Raw genomic sequence first — 27,379 nt, 5'->3', positions numbered from 1 at the left:
TTTTTTATCTTAGCATTCTGATTAGTGCAAAGTGGAATTTCAGGGTCTTTTTTGATATGCATTTCCCTGATCACTAAGGACTTTAAACATTTCTTTTAGTGCTTCTTGGCCACTCAAGATTCCTCTGTTGTGAGTTCTCTTTTTAGTTCTATATACTATTTTTTGATTTTGCTGTTTAGTTTTTTTTGGAGGTTATATTTTGGATATTAGCCCTCTATCAAACGTGGCATTAGTGAAGATTTTTTTCAAGTCTGTAGGTTGCCAATTTGTCCTATGACTATGTCCTTTGCCTTACAGATGCATTTCAGTTTCATGAGGTCCCATTGATCAATTCTTGATCTTAGAGTCTGAGCCATTGGAGTTCTGTTTAGGAAATATCCCCACCTCCATGCCAATGAGTTTAATGCTCTTTCCCACTTTCTCTTCTATTATATTCAGTGTGTCTGGTTTTTATGTTGAGGTCCTTGATCCACTTGGACTTGAGCTGTGTGCAAGGTGACAAATATGGATTTATTTTCAATTTTCTACATACAGATTGACAGACCAGCACCATTTATAGAACATGTTTTCTTTTTTTTCCCATTGTATATTTTTGGCTTCTTTGTCAAAGATCAAGTGTCCATAAGTGTGTGGTTTTATTTCTGGGTCTTCAATTCTATTCCGTTAATCAACCTGTCTGTCTTTGTACCAATACCATGCTGTTTTTATCACTATTGCTTTGAAGTAGTATAGCTTGAGGTCATGGATAGTGATTCCCCCAGAAGTTATTTTCTTGTTATGAATTTTCACTGCCAGGCAGTGGTGGCACATGCCTTTAATCCCAGCACTTGGGGGGCAGAGGCAGGCAGATTTCTGAGTTCAAGGCCAGCCTGGTCTACAGAGTGAGTTCCAGGACAGCCAGGACTACACAGAGAAACCCTGTCTCAAAAAACCAAAAAAAAAAAAAAAAAAAAAAGATTTGTTTTCACTATCCTGGTTTTTTTTTTCCCATATGAAATTGAGAATTCTGTTTTCATGTCTTTGAAGAATTGAGTTGGAATTTTATGGGGATTACATTGAATCTGTACATTGCTTTTGATATAATTGCCATTTTTACTATGTTAATCTTACCTATCCTTGTCACAGTCACACAGATCTTTCATTTGAAAGGTTAGAGCTACCCCAAGATATTCGATATTATCTGTGACTATTGTGAAGGGTGTTGTGTTCCTATTTTCTTTCTCAGCCCATTTATCTTTAGTATAAAGGAAGGCTCCTGATATATTTGAATTAATTTTATATCCAGCCACTCTGCTGAAGTTGTATGTCAGCTGTAGAATTCTCTGGTAGAACTTTTGGGGTTGCTTCTGTATACTATCATATCATCAACAAATAGTGATACCTTGATTTCTTTGCCAACTTATATCCCCTTGATCTCCTGTTGTTGTCTTATTGTTCTAGCTAGAACTTTGAGTACTATGTTGAATAGATATGGAGAGAGTGGGCAGCCTTGTCTTGTCCCTGATGTTAGTGAAATGTTTTTTTAGGAGGAAGAAGGAAAAACTCTTTATAGAGAGGAAAAAATAGTGAGCTCCATGCCTAGAGCCTTTCATTCGGCTCATCGTAGAAAAAGGGCAAGACTGGGGTAATTCCTGTTAAGATTAGTTAATTCTCTGAATATGTCATGGGCCAAGCCTCTTAGGTAGCTCTACCCGCTGTGCATGTTCCCTTGACCCAACCCAGGAAGAAGATAGCACGCTGTACTCAGGCTGCTTGCTCAATTAGGGGGTAACTTTCTTAGCTTATGGCTTTGGCTATCTAGTATTCAGTAACCCCTGAGCATTACAACCTATTGACCTTCAGGCCTCGTTGTTCTCTGACCTTAACACAGTTAAAGTATGCTTTCTTTCATGTTTACATGATGTCTTACTTAGGGTTTTATTGCTGTGAAGAGACAGCATGACCAAGGCAACTCTTACAAAGGACAACATTTAATTGGGGCTACCTTCCAGGTTCAGATGTTTAGTCCATTATTATCATGGCTAGAAACATGGCAGCATCCAGGCAGATGTGTTGCTGGAGAAGGAGCTAAGAGTTCATTTTGATCCACGGGCAGGAGAAGGGGACTTGATTCCACACTAGGCAGAGCTTGAACATAGGAGACCTCAAAGCCGACCTATAATATGTGACCAGCTTGTAGTTTTAGCATGGGCCATTTTACTGTCTATGACCATGGTTATCAAGATAGAGCCACAGTTTTTCTTAGTTGCATAATATTTAGCTCCCCGTCTGCAAGGTTGTCTGGGATTGTCTCCTTTCTTGGACAAATGGGGGTTTCTTAGAAGCTGTTCTTAACTTACAATTCAGTTTATTATAATTAGCTGCATTAGAAGCAAAGATATGCAAAAGACCAATGGTGACTTGTATGTGCTTCTTGGATGGGGACCATGAAGGTGGAAGCCAGCAGACCCCATCATCCTAACTTCCTGTTTTCCCACATCCTGTTTTCATATTAGCTTAGTGTGGTCATCTTAGATCCAGCTGCAAGCCCTCTTATTTACCTTCCCTGGTGTTTCCATTCCAGTCTTGCATTGTAACCTAAGCTCCTTTTAAAGCTAACATCTGTTCTTACTGTATCAGAAGGAAACAGGTCTGAAAGAGAATATGCGTTATGTCTTCAGTAACTATAAAAATCTGTGTGGTTAGAGAACCTGTGGACATGGGCTAAGAAGGCAACTCAAGTGGAATTTGTGGGCTCTCAATGTTCTGCTTCTTGTTAAAGTACTGAACATATGGGTGTGCTCATCCATGGGGTTTCATTAGTCTGTGTAATATCTACACACATTCATATCAGACTTGTATATAAACTTTTCTCTATCCTAGTCTGGTTTTTTAATATTACATAGAACTCTGTAGTTCAACTAATTGTAATTCATTGGTATTGGGTTTGCTGGTTTTAACGCCGTGTTATAATTGTGCAGATGTTACTAGAAAAAGCTGAGTGACCAGGATTTAGTACTTGTCTCTACTGTTTTTATTTTTCTTTTATTTTTTTACTTTTTTTTTACTTATTCAGTTGAAGATGCTGATGGTTTTGGAAGTAAAGGAGCTGTCTAGAGCAGAGCAGAAGAGGAGCCCCACTGCAGCTGCCTCTCACCCTCCTTTACCTATGGAGGTGTAGCCTCCACAGAGAGGTTTTTGCTGAGCTTGAGCAACCACATTTCTGTTGCTCCACAGCCTCCAGCAAGCCCCACTCTAGAGTGGGCTCCCCATCTCTTGTTTTTTTCCTTAATTTTTTTATTTATTTACATTTCAGATGCCATCCTCTTTCCCCATTTTCCCTCCCTAGAACCCCCTATCCCATCTCTCCCTCTTCCTTTTTGCTTTTTATACCATTTTAATTACATGCAAGTATTAAGGTCAGTTTTAGGTTGAGGAACTAGCAATACAATAGATGCAAATAGTCAAGGAACAAGCAAGGCAATAAACACACATAGTCAAAGAACAAGCAAGGCAATAAACAAAGTTCAGTGAACACTCCCATGATTACTGGGGCTTATCAGGATGACCACAAAATCTGAGCATACTTCTCTGCCCTAGCCCAAAGTCATTTTCATGTCTAAAGCTTACTTCCTTGTTCTAGCCTAATATTTAGATTCCTGCCTGAAATTAATTCTTTGTTCTAACTTAAGATTTAGATTTCTGCCTGAAATTGCTTCTTTGTTCTAGTCTAATATCAGATTCCTGCCTGAAGCCTCACTTCCTTGTCCTTGGCCAATGTCATATTCCTGCCAAGCAGCCCATTTCCTTGTCCTTGGCCCATGTCAGATTCTTGCCAAACAGCCCCAAAATCTCTCTGCCTCTCCCCCTTTTTTATTTCATAAACAAGCCTGAGCCTTTCTTAGGTAGTTCTGACAAGGATGCCTTCCTTACCTATCATGGAATATGCATTATCAAAGGCAATGCATTTCTGTCTTAGGTTGGTAAGGCTCTGTGCAGAATCTTACCTGTCCTTGACTTGCCAGCCTATTAATTTAATGACTCTGTCTGGAGGTCTATTTTCAGTTTCAAGCCATATATTTGGCTGCCAGCATATTGATGTTGTTAAAGACAAGCTTTAACAGGATGGGCAGGAATAAAAGTATTCCCAGGACAAAAAGGGCTATCATGATCAAGCTATATATGCCATTCTTGAAGCTTGACCAAAATAGAAATACTGACCTCAGGCCATGGATAATTTTATCAGCAGTATCTGCTGTATCAATGCTCAGCAGAGCCGTATTCTTTAAATTCATAATCCACAATGCAAAGTTAAAATATCCAAAGAGTTGTTAGAATTTTGCCAAATACCCTGCAAGTGTCTTTAAACTTTTTCCTAATTATAATGACTACCCCTGTAAATTTTAGAACTAACATGAATCCAATGGTATTTGGCATGACACTCCAGATGGCTTCTTACTCTTAAATTCTGACCTTCCTTCCAATAATTTGAATAGGATAAAGAGCATCAATCCTCTTATATATCAACACATCAGTAACATTTTTTGCTAAATGATTAACAAAAATAGCTGTCTTAAGTTCTTGTGTCAAAACAATTGCAGAAGCAGTGGTGCTAGCAATTAATGTAATCTAAGCTGTTATACTAGCAATAATCAAGGCCACTACCCTCTTGCTTCTACTTAAAGTCTGACTCACTTCTTCCAGTACTTGCAAACTGTCTGAATACCGAGGTTCTGTGATATTCAGGGCAATAAAACAAGAGCTGGTTGATAGACCTCTGTAACAGACATGCCAGGTTTCAACACACTAACACAATTAGGGAGTGTACAATCAATGCAATTTACATTAAATACTATAGAAGAAACAAAAGTAATTATAAATTGACAATTAAAAGAACCTTAACACATGTACTAACACTTGTTTGAAATCCAGATCCTATTCCAACTTTATCTCTTGCTATCTTAACATCATAGAGAACTGCAGCTAACTTCCAAATATGTTTCTGAAAATGTCCAGAACAAGCCTTTCAAGTGAAGACTGTTATTTCCAATTTTGTATTGATTTCTAGATGAATCTGTGATTGAGTCTGAATAACTGGTTACCTTTAAGAAACATACAAGAGTCATTATAACTTCCCTTTTTGATTCTCTGTTCCACATGGTCTAAAAACTTGAGGCAAGGCAGCTTGTCCCATCAGGGGTATAGGTAAGCAATGGTGGGTCGGGAACATATGTCCAGCTTCCCAGTCACCATTGTCAGGGTACTCAGCAAGCTCACAGGTCAGCATCATTCTTTGTCTGGACATTAGCATGTCTCACCCATCAGTCTGGTAGCCACCATGTTCCTTCAACATCCTGCAGAAAAAACACAAACATGCCCTCTTCTCCATATTAAATACCTGGTTGGGATCATGCCATATGTCAGTAAGTGGATCCTCCCCTTTCACCTATACATAAGTATGCCTAGTTGTAGGGTGCCATAGACACTCAGCAGAAAGTTCCTTGGCATCCATTTTTTTAAATTTAAAATAAAGATAACATGATTTAAATGAATTTGTGATGTATGGAGATAAACCTCCCCCTTTTTTATTTTATGAAGATATTGTTTTAAAGTTCCATGGGCCCCTTCCACAGTCCCTTGTCTTTGACAGTTAGAAGGAATCCCAGTAATATGGGTAATATTAATTTGCTGACAAAAAGTCTCAAATGCTCAACTGTGATAGCCAGTTCCATTATCTCGGTCTTTTTTATTATTATTTTTATTGGGTAATTTATTTATGTACATTTCAGATGTTAACCCCTTTCCCGTCCCCACCCCCACCCCAGAAGCCCCTTATCCCATCTGGACTCTTCCTACTTCCATTGCAGTTGTGGCCCTACCCATCCACCTACTCCCAGCTCCCTGCCCTGGAATTCCCCCAAACTGGGGCATTCAGCCTTCATTAGACCAAGGCCCTCCTCTCCCACTGATGCCCTGTTTAGACCCTGGGAGCTTTAGCTGGTTGGTATTGTTGCTGTCCCCACGGGGCCTCAAGCCCCTTCAATACTTTCAGTCTTCTCTCTAATTCTTCCATTGGGGATCCTGTGATCAGTTCAATGGTTAGGTGCAAGTATCTGCCTCTGTATATGTCAGGCTCTGGCAGAGCCTCTCAGGAGACAGGTATATCAGGCTCCTGTCAGCATGCACTTCCTGACATCCACAACAGTTGTTTGCATTTGGTGATTGCACCTGGGATAGATCCCCAGATGTGGTAGTCTTTGGAAGGTCTCTCCTCCAGTCTCTGCTCCATATATTGTCTCAGTATTTGCTCCAGTGAATATTTTCTTACTCCTTCTAAGAAGGACCAAAGTGCCCACACTTTAATCTTTCTTCTTCTTGAGATTCATGTGGTTATAACTATGTCGGATGTATTATTTATCCACATAAAAAGGCAGTCCCATCTTTTAGTGAAAGTACTCATCTTGAGATGTGTGTCCTTGTGCAGTTTTATCCTTTGGACTTAGTGTTAAAAGCTGAATGCCATGTCGCTGATTATCTATAAGGCTACTGCCAAGTATGCATTTCATAATGCAAGATACCATCCTGCAGTGTGATGGTATTTTTAAGGGATACTAAGTCTAATAAGTGCTGTTATTCTTGGGCTCAAACAGCTAATATGTATCTATCAAAAGATTCGGTTGTAAAGCTAGGTAGCTAATGCTGAAAAAGTCATTGACTTCCACTGTTGTTGTTTTTAAATTCTGACCCCCCCCCTTTAAATCTTTCTATTAGATAAAAGGACACCAGCAAATATCAGCTACAAAAATGATTAATAAATGAATTTAGCCCCTTTTGAAACACAGAAAAAGCACACATTTGAATAACGTTTCTGCTTTGAGTGTGTATCATGTAATAGGCACTCAACAAAATATTTTCCTACTGTGAAATGTGTTGCTAGTTTTCATGATGGAATAAAATCTATTGGTCTCTAATCCTACCTTTGGAAAGACTGTGACATTCCACTAAGAACAACATCAGTTCTTGGTGCTCCGTGGAGAGGAGTAAGAGACTGTTGAAGGGGCTTTGTATTATAATATATTTGCTGGTTTGGTAAAGGGAATTCGTATTTGGGACATAACTGAAGCTATTTGGCCTTAAGAATTCATTGCTTTGGGACTGGCATGATGTCTCAGCAGGGAAAGGAACCTGCTTCCAAGCCTGGGTGCCTGAGTTTGATCCCTAGAACTTACATGGTGCTTAGAAAGAAACAGCTCCAGGAAGTTTTTTTTTACACACCCCCCCCCCACACACACACACTGTGGTGTGTACCCCACAGAATTCATTAACTAATTAATGTCTAATTAAATTTTTATATTGTTAGCTCTCCTAGTTCCCTAGTTTTCTGTTAAACATTATTAAAGGATACAATTGAAATAGCTAGAATGGACATAGTCTGTTTCAGCCTGTGTCTGCATATGTGTTAGCATTATCACAGGCATGATGAGAATTTCCACCTCAGAAATGTCCAGGTACTTGCTGGACTTCCCCTCGGCCACCTGTCAGGTGCTGCTCTGCACTCTTCACTGGCAGCTATTATAGTCCTTGATACTTTATGTTGAATTACATAGTGAAAACAATTTGTCTTTGCACATTCTTTTTTACTTAGCATGAATTTGCAATGTCTCAAACATCAGCAGTTCTTGGGTAGCATTTTTTTGGCACGGGAATAACTGCAGTCTGTCTGTATACTCACCTGGGATCCCGAGGCTCCTCCATCACCCCACTTTTTTCTATTAACAAATATGGCAATTATGGTGAACTTTTGTACAAGAATTGAGTGTGTCTTTCTTCCTCGTGACCAAACAAGTAGAGGGTGGGCAGACCATATGCTTAGCATGCTTAGAGACCACATGACTAGGTTGGGGTGTGCATTGAATTGGGAAGAAGAGAAACGGTCTGGATATCAAGCTGTTTGAGCGTTACCATTTTATTCCTGAAGAGCCAAGTTTCCTCATCACTTCTTTCCATCTAGAAAACTCTTTTCTGGAACAGTCTGCAGTGAGCACCGGATTGTTTCCTCTGAGAAGGTCTCCAGTTTGCCACTTTCTCCTGAAAGATAGTTTGGTTGATAACTCTTTTCTTTCAATTAGGTAAAAATGTTATTTTATAGATTTCATGTTTTAATTTACAGAAAGAAACCTGAGGTAGCAGGCTGGGGTTATCACTTCCCCTGAGGTAGTTCAAGTTATCACTCCACATGCTGCTCGTGTTCCAGAGGCTTCCAAGTCATGTCACCACTGAGGATTTAGGATTTGTGTGTAAATATCTAAGCATGTTTTAGCTTTTAAAAAAAAAATTGTTTTGGGATCTGATGGGCTTTTGCATTGTGTGAGTTTGCGCTTTTTCCCCAAACATTTACAGGTTTAGGGTCATTAAGCCTTCCCAGGACTATTTGCTGACCATTCTCAGTTTCTTTTTGTGATTGGGACTGCAGTTATACATGCCAGTACCCCAGTTACACATGCCAGTGACCCAGTTACACATGCCATGGACATTTCAGTGTTTATATGTAGGGCCTGGTCTTCCATTTATACCTCTTTGTGTTTTCCCTCATGGTTGTTCACAGTCTGTGAATTGTAATTGCTCTGTCTTCAAGCTCGCTGACTTTCTTTTAAGCTCTTTTATACTGCCAAGCCTTCTGGTGGTTTGTTCCTGTCATGTTGTATCTTTTTTAGTTATAAAATTTCTACTTACTCATCCATAGTTTGTGTTTCTATGGTAAATTTTCATACTTTCAATCCAGTTCAGATACTTTTTCCTTCCTGAAGCATAGTTACAACAGCTGCTTTCAAGTCTGATGTTCTAACCTCTAGGCCGTTGGTTGGGGTTGGGGAGGAGGTTTTATCTGTTGTTGTTTCCCTTGAGAATGGGTAATGTTCTCTTGTTTCTTTTATGTTATATAGTTTTGGATTACATTTTTACATTGTGACTATGTTAGTGGCATCTCCTAATCTAAATTCTGGAGACTATTCATACATTTATTCTATAATGTTGTCAGCTATATTACGTTTAGACCTTGTGTTCTCTTCATTTGTATGTGCTGTGGTTTCAGTACGCGCTGACTCAAGAGTATGAGGCTTCCGTGCACATCTTAGTTGAGTTCTCTAAGCCTTTCCATGTGTCTGTGTGTATGTGTTGTGTGTGTTGTGTGTGTGTGCATGTATGTGCTCCCGTGTGCACACATGTGAATGCGTGTGCTTCTTTCTCCATTTTTCAGAAGTTGGACCAAGATCTGTGTGTTCTAATCATACTCACATCTTAAATTCCATTGTTTGAATCGGGAATGTTGCTTTCTAAAGAGAATTAATGTGTTCCCTTTTATGTTTTCTCCACTTCTCCACACTCCTAACTCACACTCCCCGTCCCATACACACACACCCACACACTCTGCTGATTTCTTAACTTACATCCACGCCTACACACCCACCACCCCACCCCCATACACCCCACACATACACACACACACTTGCACACTCTGTTGATTTTACTGAGCAGTTTTTGTTGTTCTTGTTGTTGGAATGACAAGGGCCTTTTTCAAGCCAGTGACTTATATGCTAGGACACAAACATCTCCAAATGTTAACTGGGGATGGTGGCTCTCAAGTTTCCTGCCTCACACCAGTGAGTGTTAAAGACACAGACACAGAGAATAAGTGAACTGAAAGCGTCTTTGCTTGGGGAAATTAAGGAAAAATAAAAGACATTCCCATAAGTCCAAGGGGTTCTAAGGTAGGAGAAACTCAGAAGCAGCTTGCCTTGGTCTTTTCATGGGACTATAGCAGGAACTGAACAAATACTGGCATGATTTCTGTTGAGCTTGGTCAATTCTTTGTGTATAGTGGGTGTGAGCCAGGGGAGGGTCCATGTGATCTGTGCTCGTCCCCCTAGTCTAGCCAGGTCGATGATGAGGCTTTGTTACTTGCTAATCATCCTGTCACGAAGAGCTGAAGCCCAACTCCCATCTCCGACTTCTGCCTTGTTAGCTGCTGATCTTGACTGTGTGCTCTCTGTAGCAAAGGACGGGCTTGCCACTGTCAGACCTGTGGTCAATCAAAGTGTTCTTTGTTCTCAGCGTTTATGTGCCTAGCTTGCATTTCACCAAGGAGAAGTGATAGCATTAGCACAGCCACCAAGCATAGCCTCAGTCTTTCTTAACTGTCAAGTCAACCTTACCTATGGGGTGATCTGGAGGAATCTCTTTTCTGGAAGAGGGGACCCTTCATTAGAAGCCACCCTTCCCCACAGTTTCATCATTTACATTTAGCTTCATTAGAAGCTTCAGGATGTTAGGGGTCTACAGTATCTTGCCTATGTGCCCCCAGGGCTTCATGGGAGCCAGTCAGCAAGGGGCTTGCTGACATTGACCTTGCTTCCCAGGGCCCCCGTCCTTGCTCTGACCTGCTCAGCTTGGCTGTCTCTACCCAGCTACAGTCTCTTATTTCTCTTTGTTTATGTCCCCCACCACTCTTTTAAGCCCAACATGAGTTTTCAGCATAAAATCTGCGATTAGTTTCATCATGGCCCTTGTTCCTAAGTACCTACAAGAACCTAGCCCGTCTTGTTATAGAACATCATAGCTTCTAAGAGAACAAAGTCAGCCTTTCTCCACGCAGATTCTCTGCCTTTCATACCCTGTCCATTTTGTGTATTTGTCTTGGTTTGCTTTTTGGGTTTGTTTTTTGTTGTTGTTGTTGTTTTTTCAAGAAAAGGTTTCTCTGTGTAGCCTTTGCTGTCTTGAGACTGTAGATAAGGCTGGCCTCAAACTCACAGAGACCCACCTGCCTCTGCCTCCCAAGTGTTGGGATTAAAGGCGTGCACCACCATGCCTGGTTTGTTTTATGTATTTTCAAGGTGCTCAGATAATTGTCAGGGGTCCAGAGTGTTGACTGTGAGAGCAGGATGGGGGGCTGTGGTAGGGTTTCATGAGTATATCCACATGGAAAGTATTGTGTTTTGTCTTTCACTATCCTGTGTTTTCTGTCTCTTTATAACTCACACAAAAATAAGTAAGCAACATTGTCAAAAAAAGTTGCAAGCTGAATCCTAGATTAAGGTGTTGTTAATGACTTGGCAGGAGTGGGAATAACACCTAGTTATTTGATTTCATTTAGTTACTAATACAGAGCATCGTGCTATACACTATGGAGAGAAGGCTGTACCTTTCACCTAGTGAACAGTACGATTACTTCAGCAAATAAAGATCAGTAGATGATATAATAAGCCAGTTATTTGCCAAAAAAAAAAAGGCTTATTCCGGGGAATGAACTAAAATCTACACATATGACTACTTTTATGTATTTCCTTGTTTTAAAGATTCTTCAAAGGTATGAATAAGGATCAGACCTGTGAGGCAATCAGATCTTCAGTCTTAACATGTAACAACAGCGGAAAAGTTTGAATGTGTATTGCGTTGTACTTTAGCAGCTAATTTGGTTTTGTTTTTCCTGCATGTTTTCAGATCTTGTGTAGGAAACTGACTTAATGTACTTGATTTCTTTTTAATACTCTAAGGTAACTTATTTAGATTTTTTCAACTCTTTTTCTATCAAATTACAGACACCACTAGAGCAAGAAGAAGCCAAGAGAGTGATGGTGTGGAATATATTTTTATTTCCAAACATTTGTTTGAGACAGATGTACAAAATAACAAGTATGTGAAAATTTTGCAGAATTTTTTTTGTTCCTGTTGTTCTTAAACTGGTGCCTGTATATCTACTTTTAGACAGCCTAGGGTTCCCTTCTATGTGAAATGTATTTCATTTATTAAAGTAATGGTTGAAGCTTTTAAAAAGAGGAGGTCCCGTTAGCAATTACACATGTTCCCATCTTTTTATTTTTCCACTACTGGGGAGCTACTATGTTTCTGTTCAGCTAAGCTGTAGATTAAGCTTGAGGGAAGCTTCCCAGTGTAACTTTACAGTATTTCTGTAACTTTTGTCCAGTCCAATAATTGAATCTCAACATGTAATTTGGGTAGGACTTTATTTTTAATGTTCATGTTAATGATATGTTTTCCCCACGATCTTTTTCATATATACCTTAGTCTCATATCGGTTCTTCTTCACAGTGCTTGAATAAAGCTGCCATGTTGTCCTGCTGTATTGAACACATCGTCTCGGCTCCTCCAGCTAGCTCCTACTCCACCCTCCCCCAGTTTTCCATTGCTGAGATCTAGCTACTTCAGGGCATCAGAGGCAGGGTGTGTTTTAATGCAGTATTGTGGGATTTTATTGAAACATCAAAATGCTTTCTTCGAGTTTGGCCCTATGACTGTGTTTTTATAGCACATAATCGCTGCCCTGGTTCCATTAGCCACCTCCCAGCTCCTGTGGCTCCAGTGCCCAGCTCTGTTACTCTGTAGTGTGCAGTGAAATTCCAGTAGTTTCTATTGTTTGGCTTATTCGATGTTTTATTACATTGCATTAGTTCTGAAAGGGAGTGATGGAAAGCATTAGCACTCCATAGCACCAAAGTACTTTTTTGGGCTTAAGTGTAACACAAGCAAGTGTTACTGATTTGAAAATGTAGTTTTTTTTTTTTTTTAATTGACGTTTGCTGAAATGCTTGGCTCTGTTTATTTTATTAAACACAGCAAAAAATTTTTACACATTTAGCAAAAATATCTTTTGCCTATGAAGTATAACTTGCCGCCTGCTTCTTTCATATTCACAGACTGTTCTGATGAGTATCTTTTAATCTTCTACAGGTTCATTGAGTATGGCGAATATAAAAACAACTACTATGGTACAAGTATAGACTCAGTTCGATCTGTCCTAGCTAAGAACAAAGTTTGTCTGCTGGATGTCCAGCCTCATGTAAGTAAACCAACACTGTACAGTTAGTTCCTATGACCCTCCTGCGGCATCTCAGAATGAGCTCCATGTAAAGTCTGCTCATTTAAATGTAGGTTGGAACATTTGAGTGGTGGGGGACTGCGGGAGGGAAGGCAGAATGTTACTAGAAAAGCAGATGGGAAAAAGCTCAGAAGTCAATGTTTGTATCTCTTGGTTTTACTCAGTCAAGTTCGCAGGCTTAGTTTAGATCTTTTAGTAATGTATCACACTGTTACATATGTGGCATCTTTTGTGTTATGTATTATTCTCAGTGTTTATAGTCTGAAAGTGGACATTTTAGAACTGATTCTCTTTCTCCAATTTTGGTCTTAGACACAATGTAAACATTTAAATCCCAAAAGAGCTATGAGGCACTGTTCAATAATTGTCTTATCTGAGATGTCACAGGAGACCTTGTGTATCACCCAGGGGCCTCTTAATGGAAACTTTGAACTAAGAAGGCTGGTGGGTGAGAACATTTGATTCCTTGTATCAAACTGCCTGTCATCTGGTTGGTACCCAAGCCCAGTATTACCCTAGTCCTCCTGGAGTCAGGGATTCTCCTTCTGTGGTGGTGCTGCTCTGGGATGCTAGAAGCACTTCCACACCTCTGAGGGATAGAGAGGCCGGTTGGTGTCTGCCTCCTGTCCAGGCACCAGGAAGGAGTGGGGCATTTCTGCTTGCCTGAACTTTCTGCCTGTATGTGGACCTTGCCACTCCTGACTCACTGAATGCATTTTCACCTGAGCTTCTTCAGCCCTTCCATCACCTCCTGCCATCCCCTCCCCACTTCCCATCCTCACCACCATACCACCACCACCCTCTCCTCCTGTCTGTCTCCTTAAGACATGCAGCCTATCTACATAACCTCACAGTGGGACTCCGGTAAGGCCTTCATGAGGAAATCAATAATATAATATCTCTCAGTTTTGACCCTTCTGTCAGTTTCCCTTGACTACAGTTTAGTGTGCAGATTCAGCACTAAAAAACCCAGGTGTTAATTGTAGGAGGCTGAGAAGTCAGGTTGGGGACACCAGAACACCACCCATAAAATCAAGGACGCACATGGACTTACAAAGACTGAAGCAACAACCATCACCCCTGCATGGGTCTGCTGTTGGGATCCTCTTCATCCTACTGGGCTGCTTTACCCAGCCACCCTGCCTTGAAAGGAAGGTTTATGCCTAGTCCTATTGTAACTTATTTTGCTGTCTTTGGTTGATATCCCTGTGAAGCCTGCTCTTTTCTTAAAGGGAATGAAGGAGGGGTGGATCTGAGGGAGAGGAGAGGAGTGTGAGAGGGGACTGAGAGGAGTGGAGGGAGGAGAAACTAGTCAGGGTATATTGTGTGGAAGAAGAATAAATAACAAAACAAAATATGTATGGTGCTACACACCTATAATTTAGAACTCAGGAAACTGAGTCAAGAGCAATAGGAGTCCAGACAGGCCTGGACTACATAGTAGGACTCTTGTGGTGGATAGCCCTAGCCTCTTGTTGTCATGGTAATTCCACTCCTGGGAGGGACTGCGAAGGAGGAGTGAATCTTGTAAACCTTCTGTCCAATCAAATTTGTTAAATAAAGGCTACAGCCAGTGATTGGGCAGTAGAAGAGGAGTGGGAGGAGCCAGGGGCAGTTGGTGGAAGCAGAAGGTTGGCAGTTGGAGGGGTTGGGAGTTGGTGGAAGCAGAGGGGGCAGTTGGTGGAAGGAGAGAAGACAAAGAAGACCTTGACCTAGGAAACCGCAAGTTGTTAAGAGCTCTCATAGCCGGGGAATAGTGTAGTTTAATGGTAAATCTGCCCAATCTAGGCATGCAGCATTCATTTGATATTTATTGACTTGTGTCTTTTCTTCTATGGACTTCCTATGGGCAAGAGATTTACCGTAACAGGACTCTGACTCCAAACAAAGCTAAACAAGACACTTAGTATGGGGGAGAAGGGGGACTGGCAGACAGCATGTAGAACAGAGGCTACAGAGACTGTTAACCTGTAGGCTTCTAACAGAGAATGGAAACAAGACAGACAGCTTCCACACAGGAGATTACCAGTCATCACATCTTTTAGAAGTGTGATCTAGAATCTAGTTTTCTGAAGTTCTTAGCCACGGTGTTCCATGTTAGTGATGGTTAATTTCAAAATATCTGAAGTAAAAGTCACGTTTATTCTCTAGCTGCTTTTCAATGAGATTGTCAAGAACTGATTGAAGAATAACCCGTTTAATTAAAGAATGGTTCTAAGACATTTTCTCCTTACAAAATCCAGAATGCAAGAGATTAAGAAGAAATATGAAAAAAAAAATTTTTCCCTTGTAGACAGTGAAGCATTTAAGGACACTGGAGTTCAAGCCCTATGTGATATTTATAAAACCTCCATCCATAGAGCGTTTGAGAGAGACAAGAAAAAATGCAAAGATTATTTCAAGCAGAGATGACCAAGCGACTGCAAAGCCCTTCACGGTGGGTATAATGATCTTAGCCACCTTGTAAATAGCACCTAGATACTTGTACACAGTACTTAGGGACAGTGTTATAGATGAACTTGTGATTGTGAACTCTGGAAAGGCTTATGCATTTTGATTGGTGGCATGGTAAGTTCTTGTTTCTATGAATTGATGTTCATATTACATTCACTCAGAGCTACTTTGTAGAGCTCGATATTGTAATGCACCCCTGCAATGCCCAGCACTCAAGATTCAGGGTCATTCTCTTCTATCTGGCATATTTGAAACCAATATGGTCTATAAAGCAAGAGTCTGTGCCTCAAACCAATAACTACAATGATAGTATTAACAATTGTGTTTTAGAGCTTTTAGCTTTCGGTTTATTTCCAATGCCACCAAACAAAACAAAGAAAAATGAGCAACAAAAGTATGGTATTATGCATGAATGTTGATTTCTTTTCCTAAGCTAATCATTTATATAAGAGACTACATAGCTTTTAATTTTATTTAACCTTTTTAAAGCTAAAAGTCTCTAAGTTTCTGTTTATCATTAATAGTCTAATCAAAAACTGTAATAATTTGCTTTGTTGCCTTATATTTTATTTTTTTATTAGATATTTTATTTATTTACTTTTCAGATGTCATCCCGTTTCCCCATTTGCCCTCTCTTGAACCCCTATCCTATCCCCCCCCCTTTTTGTTTTTATACCATTTTAATTACATGCAAGTATTAAGGTCAGTTCTAGATTGAGGAACTAGCAATACAATAGATGCAAATAGTCAAAAAACAAGCAAGACAGTAAACACAAATAATCAAAGAATAAGCAAGGCAATAAACAAAGTTCAGTGAACACTCTCATGATCACTGTTTCTAAGGGCTTATTGGGATGACCAAATATCTGAGCCAACTTCCCTGTCCTAGCTCAAAGTCATTTTCCTGTCTAAAGCCTACTTCCTTGTTCTATCCTAAACTGTAGATTCCTGTCTGAAATCACTTCTTTGTTCTAGCCTAAGATTTAGACTCCTGCCTGGAGCCTACTTCCTTGTCCTTGGGTAAGATTCTGCATAGAGCCTTACCAACCTAAGACATAAGTGCATTGCTTTTGATAATGCATATTCCATGATGGGCAAGGAAGGCATTCTTGTCAGAACTACCTAAGACAGGCTCAGTTTACCTAAGACATGCTTAGGTTTATAAAATAAAAAGGGGGAGAGGGGGAGAGCTTTGGGGGCTGCTTGGCAAGAATCTGACATGGACCAAGGATAAGAAAATTGGCTGCTTGGCAGGAATATATTTTATATTTTAACACAGTAAAAAGTAGTCATAAGATCAGGAGGCCTACACTCTCCCCTGATGAGATTTGTATTTTGTACAAGTGTCATTGGATGCTATGGCTTCAGATGTTTGTGGCTGTCAGATATTCATCTCACTGAAAGTAAAGATCATTATTCAAATTCTTTGGTCAAATTATTCAAGGTTTATTTTCTATCAAATAAGGATAGCTCCCTGTAGCTAGGTTTGAGAAAATAGCATGAAACACAGGAGAAGGTGGAGTTTATATAGCTAAAAAATACCTACAAGACTAGGGGATTTCTAATGATTGGGGGATTTCCAGAAGAATTTTGGTTACATAGGAACTTGGCAGAGCATTCCAAAATTATTTGACAGAACATCTTACCTTACCAGTGTAGAGGTCAGGATATAGGGTGTGTAACATGACAAATTTCAGAAAATGGGTGAAATCCTGGTCAAATTTACATTTTATAGAAAATAAGAATGAACTTATTTTGACTGTGTAATAAGATAGTGTCTAATTTTAAGATAGAGTCAGTTTGGCCCATCATTGAGTATTCATAAACTTTTCTTTGTTTTTGTTTTCATTCTTCTCAAATTCTACCTTTGAATCAAAAACCAACAAATAAATATTAAGCCCTTCTTTTCTTTCATATAATTAGCTCTCATTTAGTCTTCGTTAATCTGTGAACTGTTGATTTTAGTTATAAAGCATGGGTCTTTCGTTTGATTCCCAGTGTTCGCTCTTTGTTCTGAAAGGGTAACATTTGTTCTTAAGGCACAGATGCTGTCTGTGCCTTAAATATTAGTTATTTTAGTTATTTTAAGTTGTTGACTAGCACTAAAGTTATCTCTCAGTAAACATAATTTATAAATGATGGCATAGTCTGAGGATGTGGCTTACACTTTTTAATGTACTGTCCTGAGTTTTATACCTAGCTAAGATAGCTCCTGGCATTTAAAAATCTACATAGCCCCCACAGAGCTTTTGAAACCCTTCTACTAGACCACAGAAGGGGCATTTGAACTATTGTCCTGTAATGCTTTCAACATTAAGAGAGTAGTTTACATTATACATTATTTCTTGTGAACAAACATGAATAGTGCCAAGCCAGAGCATCAGGGTCAGCAGCACCCCTGATATCCATGATAACAGCAATGTGTCCATGTAATGGTGAGTTAGTTATGACCCTGAAAGGAGTTCAATTAAAGCTGGTGTTAGCAGTAAAAACCTCTAAAAAAGTAGTAAAGGTGATTTTGTTTTACTTCATTTAAAGTCTGAACATATAACAGCTTTGGTAAAGTCATTGTAGAATGTTTTCATTTATGTGAAATAATGCAATTGCCTGGTTACTTAATTTTCTATTACTTGTTTTTAATAGGAAGAAGACTTTCAAGAAATGATTAAATCAGCACAGATAATGGAAAGTCAATATGGCCATCTTTTTGACAAAATCATAATAAATGATGATCTTACTGTGGCATTTAATGAGCTAAAAACAACATTTGACAAACTAGAGACTGATACCCACTGGGTCCCAGTGAGTTGGTTACATTCATAAATCAGGGAAATGTGCTTAATTGTCTTTTTACAGAGTTGCATGGTTAGGTCAACTACCATGTTTTTGGTAGGATTTTTCTTTTTAATAATCTTTATCACTGTCATAGATGTAAAGTCTTCAATGGTCAAATTCAAAATTTTAATGCTGGTTTTATTTATGTCTTTTACAGCCTTATTTGAAGCACATGACTGTATAATCTAAGTCAAAATCTGCACAGTGCTATAGTCTTAGCCAAACTTTTGTATTTCCTGGTTTTCTTTAACCTATCTCTGTCTCTGGTGTGAGAGACAGTGTGTGTCAGAGTTCATGCCTCGCCTGCACTCAGGTACACTCACAGCCCTTCACTGTGCATGCTCTCAGTTGAAAGCATGGGCTTGGCAGCCTTTAGCACATCACAGATTTAACTGAGCTGGAAATAGGACTCTGCCCTTACAAAATATGTTCTAGTGTGCACATCTTAAAGGAGAAACTCAAATCTTTTCTTGAGGAAGTAGCTCATATATTATAGCTTAGGGAATCCTTATGAGTACATATCGGTGATGCCACCAATATTATATAAATGAAAATCTGATTCTCCTGTTTAAGTTGAAGGTCTCACTATGCTGTCCACACTAGCCTTGAACTCAGCCGCCTTTTGCCTCAGCCTCAGTACAGGAACGTGCTACTGCATCAGGCTTAGAAACAGACTTAACTGATATTATAGATGTAGATTAAAACCTTTCCTCATGGTTTAGTAAAAATGGTTGTGTCTTAGGGCAAGAAATGATCACACAGCACCTCTTGCTTTAATCTGTCATTCTTCAGAAGACATTTCTGGAGTCAGAATGTTTTCTTCTTTTGCTTTTGAATTTCTCAACATATATAAGAATGAGATAAATATTCAAAAACATGTAACATGTGTTAGAGCACAGTGAAGGAAGAGGTACTTATGTTTCTGGTGTGCAATCCCCATACATGTAAATTGTCCTAAAGTGTGTTTTAGAAACCTTACATTGTGTTAATTTTTTTTTGTCAACAAAATGATTAACACTGGCCAGATTGCATCTCAACCGATTCCCAAGGAAGATGGATTTTTAAATCTTTTGATGACATTGTTTCTTTTTCTATGATGTTTTAGGTCTCTAGCAAGTGAATAATTTGCAATACTACAAATGTCCACAGTTCAGTCATAGCGCAAGTTCCTGCCAGTCCTCTGAGTAGTGCAGTTTAGGCAATGGAAGATTCATCACATCTATGACTTACATACAAAAAATATATTTTTGTTGCTTTGTAAAGAGTTTAAATGTCATGTTTAAAGAAAAATAAAATGTAGGGAAGTTTTATATATTTGTGAGATATTTGAAAGGCATATTTTTAAATTATCAAATGAGGCTATTCATAAGATAAATTGTATGTAAAGATATAATTTAAAATAGTTTTATAAGCAAGGTCAACATTCCATGTAAATATTGGACCTTTTGGCAGATAGGTCCACACACATGTTACATGTTCGCTGCTGTTTGGTGGTGTCTATGGCCAGCTTTCCTTAAGACAATGTCAAATTTCTGTGTGAAGCAGAAACTAAAACTTCTCTAGTGACCTCATTACACGTTCAAGCCCAAAAGTCAGATCATTGGACTAATGAACGCAGTCCATGGATGTTCTGTGTTTATTAATTAAAGCCATGCAGCTCAAACACAGATAGGAAGGCTACTGGATTCCTGTTCTGAGATCACTGCCCTGCACGGCCTCTCTAGAAGCACAAATCTTAAAGAGAATGTTTGGGTGGCATATTCTCTCCCTTGGGCAATGCCTACACTTCCATAATGCAAGTTTCTATACCAAGAATGATGAGAAGTGTATCCAGCATAGGATGTTGTAGATTACTCTAGGTATCCCATGTTCATACCTCAGATAACTTTGCTGATTGTTTTTCTTCATCTGGTGATTGTTGTCTTCATTCTCAATTTTGGGGTAGTGCTTGGGAAATCTGGGGTAGGTAGTAGAGGTGATAGAATGTCATGAAAATATACATGTCTGCACCTGTCAGACCACAGTTGAACATCTTTCTTTAAAAACTAAGTAAATAAAAAGAAACAAAGCAGTTTAAGAAATCAGGTGACATGTAGCCTTACCTGGTCTATTTCTTGTTGCTTACAGGGAAATTTAATTAAAATATATAAGTCAGGCCAAGAGAAGGCTGCTGGTACCTGCAACAATTGGCCTTGCTCTGTGCTCTCTGGCCTCAGCACTCCCACCACCAAGGAGAACACTTTGCTCCTAGCTTTCAGCAGCTTGTTTCTGGGGTGCATGCAGTGCCAGCCACTATTAGAAAAACAAGGTTTCATTGTTTGTCCATTTAAAGTTGAACCTGGTATGGAGTGCTGTTCTTCTCCTCCACCTCCTAGTTAGAGATAAACTTGAAGCAATAACCATGGTTTTACCAAGTAATATGGAAACTTGGTGTCTATGAGGCCGACATTCCTTGTTTTATATAATCATCAAGTGTACCTAAACTGTAGTAATTAAAAGTGAGCAAACATGTAAACTCATATTTACAAAACTATGGAGTCAAAAATGTCCCTAAAGATTCAGATTTTTATTTATTTTCCTTTGGTCTACGATTGATTTATAGATAAATGTAATGGAAAGTTTTTTATCTTAATAAAGTATCTTCAAACAATATCTCTGCTTGAAAGTTGTTTAGCACATGAATATGCTATAATTGTTCTACCCTGTGCTGCTTTTTCCACGGTGGAACAAATTCCGTCCTTTGGTATGATGTAATTTATTTGATCTTTCCATGCCTGAAATTAAACATTATATTTCTCTTCGAATAATGCTTTCATCAAGATTATTGTACAGATGGAATTCACTGCTGTTGGTCTGCAAGTAGAAGTTGAAGATATGCAGAAGCAGAATGGGATGGATGGTTTAGACCAGTGTGTTGGAAACACCCATTCTCACTCTCTGCTCCCTTTCCCCGCTGGGAATCAGGATACTATATTCTCCTCTTGATCCAGTTACACAAGCAGAACTTGTCATCTGGGCCTAGGAAGACAAACTGTCTTCTTTGGGGCAACTAATCAACACTGACTTACTCGGTCATTGTGTCAGTGCAGCTCTGCTCCAATAGAGAGACTGCATGATAAAGCAAGGTTAATCGATCAAGTGAGTCGTCAATTGATCATTGTGGGGCTGAGAGTCATACTTGGAGCCTTTCACATGCTAGGCATATATATAACTACCACTGTATTATGTCCCCAGTCCTGAATAGAAACTTCTTGTTTGATTTCCGGTTCTGAGTATTACCAGTTTTGAAACCTTGGGGGTAAATGGAACGTCTCTGGTCAGCCTGTTATGCCAGGATGATGCACTTAGAGATGCCAGGGGTGGATTCACTCAGTGATGGTGATGGGGGTGATGGGGTGGTGGTGATGGTGGTGATGGGGGTGATGGTTGCCATATCACAGTTTAAAGCTAGGTCAGTGTTCTTTACCACCCTATGTAGTAAACTCAGGAGTCACGGTAAGTAATCTCTACAATGAGCTTTATTTTGAAAGCTCCATTGCACTCTACCACACAACACATTGAAGGCAATAGGTAATGCTTACTAGGGAGCAAATCACATTTCATTTTTAAGTCACTGGCTCTGATATACTTAATAATAACTTGAAAGAAATGCCCCTAGTCGACTCAGTGTTCTTTCTTCTACAACCTTCTTGCCTAAATTCTTGACCATCCACCTTATATGTCTACATAATCACTGTTTAATGTGAGCTGTATTGTTCCTCAGGGAACACTTGTGTGAACCACTATCTCATGCTTCCCTGGTGAGAAATGAGGGGATCTAGTATCTTTATTTCTTTACCTGTTGCTGAGATAAAATACCCTGGCAAAACAAGCATCAGGATTAAGGGGCATATTCTGGTTCACACTTCAAGAGTTCAATTTATCACAGAGAGTTAGGAAGCAGAGAGAAAAAAAAACAATTGTGCCTGCCAGTTTAGCCCAGCTTGCTTTCTCTGACTTAAACTGTCCAGGATACCCTGCCCATGGAGTGGTCCTGCCCACAAATGAGTTTTTCCATATTTGTTAACTCAATCTAGATAGACCCCCACAGACACACCAGAGGCACTTCTTCCAAGTGATGCTAGATTCTGGTCAGTTTACAACACTAACCATCCTACAGGGATTCCAAACTTTATTCACAGTCAAGTAAGTGGGGATGAGTGACTAGAAAGTAAAAAGGTTCTAAATCCATAGCACCATTGAGTCTCCATATTAAATAAGACTAAGCGTTGTGATGGGTAAAGCCCTTGTTGGGTTCCTGCTGCTGTAAGCACTCCTAGGATTAAGCAGGATCCATAAGCAATACTTGCTCAGCTGTCATACGGCCTCTGTTGGCACATTAGTGAACTTGAAAATGCCCTGGAACTTAAAAGAGTGAGCCAAAGCAAGAAAATCCATTTGAATTCCATTTCTCTTTGTAATCATTCACCCTCCCTCTATGAGGATAAGAATTAAACTTCAAAGTTTAGGTTTATTTTCAAAAATTACTTTCTGATTTTAGTTTTTAAGAAGAGCTACATTTTAGCTACATCTGTTGCTTAAAATATAAGTAAAGGGGCTAAGCAAACATTAGTTGAGTCTACCTTGTACAAACCATACCTGTCATTGTTGGAACTTTTACACTGTGCTAATAGTAGTGTGTAAATTGTGATTATTGATTGTACTTAAACATAGAAATCTTCAGGGCTAGGGAGATTGATACACATATATGATAAGCACATGAATGTGCATTTAATATAAAACCCACACTCAAAATCTGGAAGTAGGGGCTGGAGAGAGAGCTCACGTAAGAGAGAGTAGTGCTCTTGTAGAGGACCCACAGCAGGTGGATCACAAATACCTAAAATCCAGCCCCAGGGCATCTTCATCAAACTCACATTCTGTATACTTCCACACAGAAACACAAACCCATACATGTAAATACATACATAGAAATCCTTTTTTATAAAGAGGCCGGATGCAGTGGTCCTCATCTGTGATCTAGTATGTGCTATGTGTGATGAGAAATGGAGACAGGAGGGTAACCCAGAAATTTTCAAATCATTTAGCATGGAGTATACAGGAGAACATACGAGTCAAGAGAGACCTGCCTCAGCATGGTGGGGGGTGAGAGCTGACTCCTAAGTGTTGTCCTCTGATTTCACGTGTGGCCTACAGCATACACACATCAACATTCACATGCACAAGGGTAATTTCTAAAAAAATTTGTATGAAAATATACTGAACAATTGACTGTAAAACAATAAAAGTATGGCAAAGTAAAATTCATTAGTAAAAAAATAGTAACTTATTAAAATATATTGCTATTATGAATCTAGAAAAATTGAGAATAGAAGAGAGAGGAAATAAGTCAAATAACTTTTTATTAACAATTAGGAAGAAAGCACCTATGGAACTCAAACACAAAGAAAAATCAGAAGAACACTTATAACTTGGGACAATAGAAGCATGCCTTGTGTCTCTCTTACAACAAAGTTAAATGCCATAAATTTATTTACTATGACAAGTTTTCTGCTCCATCAAAAAGGAAGCCAGGCATGTTTCTAGGATAAAAGATGGGAAGAGGGCTTGCAATAACATGAAGCAAGCAGAGAACTGGGAGCATAGTGATGACATCAGAATTGAACTCACTGTTCCTTTGTTTACTCTTAAAGCCATTCTTTAAGAATCAGTGGATGAGCCACAGGCAAAGCTCTGAAGACAACCCAAAACTCTGAGCGATGTAAATGCCATATTACTTGGGAATCGGCCAACATCACAGCTCTTCTATTATTTTGAAATTTTTAAACTTTTTGAGATTATAATTACATTATTTCTCCTTCCCTTTCCTGCACCCAAACCCTCCCATGTACCTGTATTTGCTTTCTTTAACACTTATGGACAAATACTTCTAGTCACAATAGCTAGGAAATGGAAACAACCTAAATGGCCTTCAGCTAATGACTGGATAATGCAAATGTGGTACATATACACTATAGAATATTCATCATCTGGCAGGAAAAGTAAAATCATGAAAGTTGCAGATAGATGGATACAACTAGAAAAAAATGATACTGAGTGAGGTAACCCAGCTATACAAGTATTTGTGGAGTAGGATGTTGAGTCTTTTGGGCATATGCCAAGGAGTGATGTCACTGTATCATATGATAAATTTATTTTTAGCTTTTTGAGGATTCTTCACACTGCTTTCCAGAGTGGTTATACCGCTTCGTGGTTATACCGCTTTGCAATTCCATTAAGAGTGAAAGAGAGTCCCTATCCCCATCTCCTCCCCAGCATTTGTCTCCTTTCAGCAATTCTAACATTGGGAGGATAAAACTCTCAAAGATATTTGCTTACTGTTGCTGTGATAAACACCATGAGCAAAACCAACTTTGGGAGGAAAGGGTTTATTTGGCTCACACTTCTACATCACCGGCATCACCGAGAAGAACCAGGGCAGGAGCTCAGGCAGGAATCTGGAGGCAAGAACTGAGGCATACACCATGGAAAGTATAGCTTACTGGTTTGTTCTTCATGTTGTTAAGTAGCTTTCTTGGACCAAACAGGATCGTCTGCTCAGGGGTGTCATTACCCACAGTGGGCTAGGCCTTCCTAGATAAATCATTCATTTTTAAAAATACCCATAAACGTGCCATGCCCCAAAGAAAATCTGATGCAGGCAGCTCCTCAGTTTTTATTCTCACTTTTCAGATATGTCAAGATTTGTGTCAAGTTGACAAAACTAAACACAGAAATAAAGTAAAATTTCAACTTATCCATAAAATAACAATGAGACAGTCCAAATCTATGGAATAGGATCAAGATGGAGCTAAATACTTCTGAAGGGATGGAGAAAAATATTGGCTCCAGCTACTTGGGAAAGAATAACATGAGTGGGATTTTGGCTCAGTTACTGAATTTCCCAGGAATGCACAACCATGTAAATCAAAAGATTATTCCTCTTTCTCCCCCTCCCCCAGGAACTTAAGTAAGCCATTTGCCCCTTTGAAGCTGAATATGACTACTAGCAAGGCCTCTGATATTTCTCAAGTCTTCAGTGTAGTATGTCTGTGCACGCTTGCAGCAGCATGTGCACTAACTACACATTTGATCACTATTGCTTTGTAGGGAAGCCGCTTGAACATCTATGAATCAATATATATATAGTTTTTATTTTTAATAGACTTTCTCCTATATCTCCCTTGTACCAGGGTAGAATGGTGTGGGAGACCTCCTTGGGAGTTGGTCAGGGAGGCCCCAGGAGTCTTCTTGGTCACCCACTAGATACAGGCTATGGTCTTACTGCTTCTCAGTTGTAAGATGCTAAGAAAACAAGATGGAACTGAGCTGGCAACTTTCACCCTGGTGGCTTAGCTTTTAAATTGCTGGAAGGTGCTGTGCAGACTGATGGGGAAGTAAAGGCATTAATGATCCCACCTAGTCATAAACCCTGTTAACCTGATGAGCAAGATACACCAACCTTTAAATTAGTGGCACAACTGTTGTAGAGGTAACCAGTTGCCTTCTGATTTAAAGGCCACTCCATGGGGAGGGAACCTATTTATTCTAGTATAAGTTCAGTTAACAACCTGACTGGGGAGTCCATAGGCTCAAGAGAAGAACTTACTATTGATGTTTAACTACACTGACAACATCAACCTGCATTCTAAACATCTGCACTTATACATAAAAGCTGTTCTCACTCTTAGCCAAAGAAGCCTCTCTTTGACATAAAATTTGATGAATGCAGAGATTCATGGCTGTTAAAGATGATTATTGAGAGCTCCCTGCTAAGAGGCTCGGGAACATTTTAGAAGGTGGGAGGCAAGAAGTATCTGAGAGGCAGAAGGCAGGATGAAGAGCGGAATATTGCTATCCTCTGGGACTAGACACAGTCATTTCAACCATGAACTCACAACACTGGGGCCATACAAGACTGGACTTATAAAGAGTCATGGATAGATGAGGGGCCCATATGATGCTTCCCCTTATGGTTGAATCATTAGCCATGCATAGGTTCAGGGAGAGGAGGAGTCACAATCTTCAATTTTATACAACTATTGAGCCCACCAAGCTTCAGTAGATAGCTTCAAATCCATATTAACACAAATGGCCGAAGGTTAACTCAGTGGTTCATAAAACAGAAGAGAAAAAAAAAATGAGAAAGACATTTGTAGGGAAGAAAGCGAGGTAGACAGGGAGGTAGCAGATGGTAGAGGGCGGAGGGTAAGAGTAGTCAATAGGAATTGTGTAGAAGTGTGATATTATTTGAAAAATCATTTTAAAAATAGAATTAAAAAATACAAACTGTAGCAAAGCCTTCGCATACTGATAACATTATGTGATAATGATAATTGTCCCCAGAGATGCAAACTAAATCTAATAGGATTGAGGAAAATGGTCATGGTCACAGACTCCTGGTTTACAATGTTCAAAGGATGAAGTATAGAAGTTGAAAGGGGCTTAGGGACATGGAGAGTAGCAGATTTGAGGTAGTCCATGCCTACCTGGTGGGATTTCCCTTAAGGAGAAAAGTTAAGCTACACTTATTAAATAGTCTCTGCCTAAACTGAAAAATTTGGTACAAGATCTTCACCTGGTGCCCTGCTGTGGCGCTGCAAGATGCTGTGCTTCTTAAACTACATGGTACTGGGAAGAAAGGAGAAGGGGAAAGGGAAAAGAAGAAAAGAGAGGGAAGAAGAACGTTTATCCACGCATGAGCGCATAGCCTTGTGGCCTGGACACGTGTAAACTCCCCACTCCACAGTAGTCTCTGCTCCCGTTCCAACACAACAGCAAGAAACCTTCATTAGCTTTCAGAGGGAACATTCAGAGGGTAGCAACTTGTATTGGGTATGTATATGTTTTTAACTCTGAACTTTTGTGTCTAGTAGAGTCAGCTCCCCCTCCCCTTGATTAACTCACATGCAAATAAGGTATATACTCAATACATGACAGTTGTTATCTCAGAAGTATCCCTTACCCACACTGCTAGCTCATCTCTTCAGTAGCTATCCAGTTAGATGTATTTTGATACCACCCCACATCTCTCTACTATAGCTTCACCCAGTGTCCTATCCTCACTGTTTTCTGGATTACATAATTTTCTAAAACAAAAAAAAATCAGTTACACCACTCTCTTGTTTAAATTACCCAGGGTCTTGATAATAATGATTGGGCAAAGATTTAAATGCACAC

At 39.4% G+C, this 27,379-nt stretch overlaps 1 protein-coding gene across 2 annotated transcripts in view; it reads left to right on the top strand.

Moving 5' to 3' along the window:
• The window catches only part of Mpp7 (MAGUK p55 scaffold protein 7), a 223,632-nt gene extending 202,820 nt beyond the window's left edge, over window positions 1-20,812 (top strand). For both annotated transcript variants that reach the window (XM_034510726.2, XM_076939672.1), the window contains exons 14-17: window positions 11,574-11,667; window positions 12,724-12,832; window positions 15,165-15,308; window positions 17,969-20,812. In XM_034510726.2, the coding sequence (XP_034366617.1) occupies window positions 11,574-11,667; window positions 12,724-12,832; window positions 15,165-15,308; window positions 17,969-18,148 (527 nt within the window). In that variant the 3' untranslated portion in view covers window positions 18,149-20,812. The remainder of the gene's footprint in view (window positions 1-11,573; window positions 11,668-12,723; window positions 12,833-15,164; window positions 15,309-17,968) is intronic.
• The last annotated feature ends 6,567 nt before the right edge of the window (window positions 20,813-27,379 follow it).

The sequence above is a fragment of the Arvicanthis niloticus genome, chromosome 8 (assembly GCF_011762505.2).
Source record: "Arvicanthis niloticus isolate mArvNil1 chromosome 8, mArvNil1.pat.X, whole genome shotgun sequence".
NCBI lineage: Eukaryota > Metazoa > Chordata > Mammalia > Rodentia > Muridae > Arvicanthis > Arvicanthis niloticus.
The sequence above is the reverse complement of the archived record's forward strand: the minus strand, read 5'-3'. Positions and strand labels throughout refer to the sequence as shown.